The 5,856-nt window shown below is 48.6% G+C and overlaps 2 protein-coding genes across 2 annotated transcripts; one reads left to right on the top strand and one right to left on the bottom strand.

The window, feature by feature from the left end:
• Positions 1 to 25: 25 nt before the first annotated feature.
• Positions 26 to 1,463, bottom strand: H257_11915 (hypothetical protein; the record flags this gene model as incomplete). Its single annotated transcript, XM_009838994.1, has 2 exons — positions 26 to 66; positions 182 to 1,463. The coding sequence occupies 2 exons, from the start codon at positions 1,461 to 1,463 to the stop codon at positions 26 to 28; spliced, it is 1,323 nt and encodes a 440-aa protein (XP_009837296.1).
• A 936-nt stretch (positions 1,464 to 2,399) lies between these two features.
• Positions 2,400 to 4,267, top strand: H257_11916 (hypothetical protein; the record flags this gene model as incomplete). Its single annotated transcript, XM_009838995.1, has 5 exons — positions 2,400 to 2,411; positions 3,270 to 3,547; positions 3,618 to 3,811; positions 3,873 to 3,935; positions 4,017 to 4,267. 5 exons carry the CDS (start codon positions 2,400 to 2,402, stop codon positions 4,265 to 4,267), a joined length of 798 nt encoding a protein of 265 aa, XP_009837297.1.
• Positions 4,268 to 5,856: the final 1,589 nt, after the last annotated feature.

Here is a 5,856-nt window from a genome sequence, read left to right on the forward strand (position 1 = left end):
ATAGAGTAACCTTACAACCTACGAGCTATGCCCCTGGAAGTAAGTCCTTGTTGTCAACCGTGAGTGCTACCAACTGTAGGGAGTTGATAACGCAGAGGAAATTGTAAAACTGATTGATTGGCGTTATCTACATCTACATGCATGACTACTGTGACTATACTATATCTAATGCTATATATACGTGCGCTCTGCAGAAGGAACTTCTGGTGTCCATGGCCGAGCACGCCGCACGCCAATCGAGCTTGGTCGTAAACTGACGTCAACAGTGACGTCTGTTCTGATTGGTCGATAACCCTATGACGCCACTGGAGTGACGTCGTTACAAAGGCCTTGACCAGGTCGTTGGCCGTCTTGGCCGTATCAGCCGACCACACCGCGTCTAAGAAGTACTGGCCCAAGAGATACCCCAGGGTGGATTTGGAGCTCGTCTGAGTCAGGCAGAACTTTTCACGAGAAGTTTCCTCCCTTTTGCCTTCGATCTTCTTGCCGAAGAAGTTCCAGTTGGCCGTGCGGAATTCAGGGGTCAAGTGGTTCGACGAGGCGTGGATGAGCTTGTACTCCACGATGGTGCGGAGGTTGTCCAGCGTTGTGTTCTTCAACAACACTTCGGCCTTGTCAAAGTAGGTCAAGTAGTAAAACCCCACCCAATCGTTCGACCCACCGCACTGGTCGCGTACGTTGAAGCCGTTGGCCTTGAGCCACGAGCCGATGAGCAGCGGGTACTTCTGGTCCAGTTGGTAAAACGTCAACGCAGTATACGGAGACACAACGGGCTCCATCTCCTCGAGCTCGCTGAGGTCGCCCTCAACACCGGCTAGACTTTTCTCGAAAAGGATGATCACCGGCACAGCAGCGGCCGCTTGCTCATCAGTGTAGCCAGCTAGCTTCAACACCGACGCAATGTACACCTTGTAGTCGGCTTCGACGGCCTTCCACTTGGAAGGGTTGGTGTAGTAATCGCGATCCAGCGACAGGGGGGCTCGGTAACCGAAGAGGACGTTCTTGGTCGCATCGTTGTCGTCAAAATTGGAGTTGATGTCCACGAACGCAGGGATGCCGTTCTTGGCCAATTTACCAGCCACGATGAGGAGGTCCAACGTGGTGTTGGCCGACCGAATGGCTTTGAACGAGTCCTCCAGCGGAGTCAGGCCCAGCGACGATAGCGTAGCCGTGTCCAAGCAGGAGTTGTAAAACTCACCTAGCTTGGGTTTGTAGTCAGACAAAATCGTCGTCAACACGGCTTCGTTTTCGCTGTAGATCTTGGAGTACGACGTATCGACTTGGTGTTCGTCTGGGGGGATCACAGCAGCTTTGTGCCAGGCACCACACGCATATTGGTAAAAGTCGTTGCAAGGGTTGATGGAGTAGTCGATGAGCTTGGTCACAGACTCGGGGAGTTCCGTGATGGAGCCAGCCGTAGCGGCAGCGGCCAACACGCTGAGGGAGATGAGGACTTTGACCATCGCAGGGCAAAATGGAAAATGAAGTTGGCCAAAAATGTCAACTATTGAAGGGAAGACCAGGCGTTGCATGTCGTGTAAAGTGTCAACCATTTAAGCGAAGACCAGACGTTGCAAGTCGTTCAACGCAATCAACCGGATTCCCATAACGAGATTCCTAAAACGAATTCTAGTATCATTGACGAAGGTGCATCAACGAATCTATCTCGATGAGATATTGAAGTCGGCATGTGGAAAATAGAGTACTCGTATACGTATAGTAGACCCATGCACTACAGTAGTTGTGATTGTGGAATATCATGAATAATTTCCTCATTAACAAAGTTTCACTGTTGTTTTGACCCGAAATACTATTTCAATGAATATACCACATCCGGATACACCTTTTCGCCGTAACCTGGGACTCCGTCCTACCCTCGGTGGGTACATACGATGCTAAATCTCCGGGGTTAACTGCATCGCTAGTGGTTAGCTATCGCTAACCACATAACGCCTACTAAGAGGTGAGGTGGTCTGACCATACAAAGTTCCATATAAACACTCATATTGCAGTGTGTTCTGAGATAAACAACAGGAGAACTGTTTTAATTAGGGAATTGTACGAATATCATTGATCAAGGTGATCCACAAATCTATCTCGATGATATATTGAAGTAATAGAGTACTCGTAGACCCATGCACTAGTTTTGATTGGCCTTCGTGGGGAATTAGTTCCAGTCGCATGGTGCCCTCCATCTATAAACTACTAGTACCCATCGGTCAATTTCCAACTGTAGTTAGCGTTAACGCCCTTTATGTAAAAAAACTCATATCATATTATACTAATGTACTACAGTAGTAGCAATACACGAAAACTTGAGGTTCGTGGCGTCGATCTTACAAATGGTGTGGATACAAGTTGAACAATCCAAGTGACACGTCGCTGATATGTAGTCCACCATGTCTATCAGTGTACACCGACGGTCACCAGATATGACACCTGTGACGATGAATGCTCCATGTTCAGCCCCATCATGACGACATTGCATGAATAAGATCCCTCAATTCCATTTCGCTGAGACTTGTCGCATCTGCTTTCATCGTGGAAAGAAGTGGACATCGACATATGCGTCTTCTGGTCGGACAAAGAGGTCTGTCAACTTCCGATACATGTACAAACTTCATCCTACTGATCTACCGGTACTATTAATACTAGTACTACGTAGTTTTTCCCTTTATCTGGGTATTTACCGATACTAGTACTACTGTAGTAGTTGACCCTTTGCGCAACAGTCACGCAAAGCCTGTAGAACTAATTATTATGCATTTTCTGAGTTTTCAAGTTTCGAAGTGTTCGAAGATCATGGTTAATTGAGTTTGGATTTCATTTATAAGACATTTCTCCGCGAGGGCCGATACTGGAACCACACCAGTATCGGCCCTCGCGGTGGAAACGCTTAGCCAATTATAACGCGCCTGCTCGACCAGGGGCGGTGTGTAATCTTCGATTTTTACTTCGCGCAACGCGCCGTGCTTCGACCGATCTTCTTCGAAGTTCGGTCCCCCTTGTTATCCGGATTCCCCAGGGAGGGACGAATAATTTCGGTCACTTACGGATAAAATCCGGTCGTCCGGAATTACCTGGCCTTCTTTTTCTGTAGACATCGGACTGTTCCTGCCCAATCGTAGGTCAGCTAAGCAGTCCGTTAATGATCACTTTTGGTTTTGTCCTCGACCACACAAGTGTTCTTCGTCGTCGTTCCTCCTCCGTGCTAACCCTTTCCTCGTCCCTCTTGACAGGTTATGAGGTTTCTCCCTTCCTCTGTGTAGCCATTCGTGGGCACCCCTCTCGATGACCTCCGACCTCTGGCCTACACGCTCAGGAAAACCGACTTTTTGTGCCAAGCCACGTCCCGCGACCTTCCCGAGTTCTACTCTTCACAGGACTATGTTCGTCAAGGAAATCGCATCGATGCACTCAATATCAGCAAGATGTACCTTGAGCTTGATCAAGTCGAGCTATACGTTGTGGGTCCAACTCTATCGGAGACCGATCGCGATGCGCGTCTCGCGGGAATCAAAACGCAAATGACTACCATCCAACGCCGGTGAGGCAACCAAGAAACTTGCGATTCAACGCTCTTCGGCGCACACATTCTCGGTTTCAACCATCTCTAGCTACCTTCGTCGCCTCAATCAGACCACTACGTGTCCGTTCGAGCTCTTTGAGCACATCAAGACTCGTTTCGTGTCCAACTCTATGGACAACAACCCTACCGTGGTAGCCCGTTATCTGCGCACTCTCAAGTTCACCGATGAGAGTTGCATTGACACTCTCTCCGTGGAAATCATTGACCTGGCCAAGCGCTACTGTGTGTCACCGATGAGAGTTGCATTGACACTCTCTCCGTGGTACTCATTGACCTGGCCAAGCGCTACTGTGTGTCTATGACTCCGCCGTCGTTCAATCCTCTGGATCCATCGGCCATCTCGTGGGTTGACTACCACAACCATATTTGAAACTACTACACTCTGTGTGCAATGTCCGACACCTTTATTGGTGACAAGGAATTGTAGAAGTCGTGACCAACTCTGTGGCCACTGCGCGCGCCGCCAACCATTCCGTCGTCGTCGCTGACGTTTGGGCCTCTGTTCGATGTATTATTACTAACTGCTTCCAACGAGCGTCTGCTCTGGGTGACAACCGCTCTGCCGCCATCATTCAAACACGAACCCAACTCGCAGCCGTCACGCATGCCGTTGCTGCCCCTGCACACACACCACACCCCAAGCAATTACGCAAGCCGATGGCTCAGTTCATGTTATGAACGCCTTTATCATCCCGAGCTATGCTCATTGTCATTGTGTCAATCAACCCGGCAAGTCCAGCTTCCACTGCGGCATTGCCAATCACACGCTTCCTGCGTGTCCTACTCTCAAGTCGGACTATGCCCACAACACTATGTGTCCTAGTTTTGACCGTACTGTCTTTGACAAGCATGGCTCTGCCTCCCAAAAGAAGCACAAACGCGATGGGTTAGTGGCAACCAGGGCTCTAGTAGCCAACATGGATGGGAACCAAGATCTTCTAGTGGTACTGGAAATGGCGGGTGGAACAACACTCGGGGCAACAGCCGGACAACAACCGTGACCGCGACCGCAGCCGTGACCGCCAACGCAACCAATGTTACGGCCGCACTCATCGTGGTGGTCGTAATGACCAGGTTGGCATTGCTGCTCGGGCAGCCGCTCGTCCATTTATTTATGAAGGCAATCGCCTCAATGGCTTTGCCAACACCCACATTTTATCCCACCACTTTGTGCCTCCCTCCACGCTCAACCGGGTCCTTCAGCGTCCCAACCCACCATCGGTTCTACCAAAGGTGTTCCGACCTGGCTCTGCCCCACTCTGTGATGTGTTTGCATCACCGCCCTTTGAACCTCCGCTTATTGTGGCTACAACCCTCGCTCCCCCGGTGCATCAGTGATGTCACTGATGCACCGGGCGGGCTCCCTGACCACTTCCCATCTCATGTGGATTCCGGTGACTTAGACTTCGCTGAAGTTCCTTCCGCTGAGGTACTTATTACACTCTGGTATTCGACTGTTTCTTAAGTTTAATGGATCTAATTGGTGCATTTGAAAGTCAGAGACTCAAGACGTTGTGGTCTATTGCCAGCGACAAGTATGCGTGGAAGCGGGAGATGATATGTTCTTTCAGGCCTGTGTAGCATTGACTAACATTCATATTAAATTTTTACCATCGCGAGAGGACGATGAACATGACCATAATAGGTATGTAAATCGTCTTCTTGCAATTGGGGAGCGGACCAAGGACAAACGTACTAATTCAGCCACGAAGTCTCGAGGCGCAAACAGCGTTTATCCCTTCTCCTACCTCCCGAGGACGTTGGCCATTACGGTTACGACAGTCCTGATGGCAGTGGGATTTTTGATTAGAGTATACAGCTGTAATATGCAATAATATTGTTGCTGGTGCTTAAAACGTTAACTTACAAAAATGCTCTGTACCATCGAAATCGGCGTTTACATTCCTTGTTTACTCGTTGACTTCCGAAATCAGTCAATCTCCCCTGTGTGACGAATGTATTCGGATTTTAGTACAGTGCGTCGTGAAAGTGGAGTATAGTTCTTGAAGTGCTCGGTCATTGGTCTAGTGGCATAATGTAATGAGTTTTATTAGTTAAAGCTCGCCACACATCATAGAATTACCTTACAAAGTAATGCAATTAGGTAAGAAATCGGATTTCTTCAATATTGACCATTGGAAATACCTCGATCTCCTTTTGGAAAACACTACATCACAAAAACATCTTACTTTTTTGGCGAACTGTTGGGTATTTGTCAGTTTGATTGCACTCTATTTGAATGGTGAGAATATGAAAAACTACTTTGT

The sequence above is a fragment of the Aphanomyces astaci genome, assembly GCF_000520075.1.
Source record: "Aphanomyces astaci strain APO3 unplaced genomic scaffold supercont1.37, whole genome shotgun sequence".
Taxonomy (NCBI): domain Eukaryota; phylum Oomycota; class Saprolegniomycetes; order Saprolegniales; family Verrucalvaceae; genus Aphanomyces; species Aphanomyces astaci.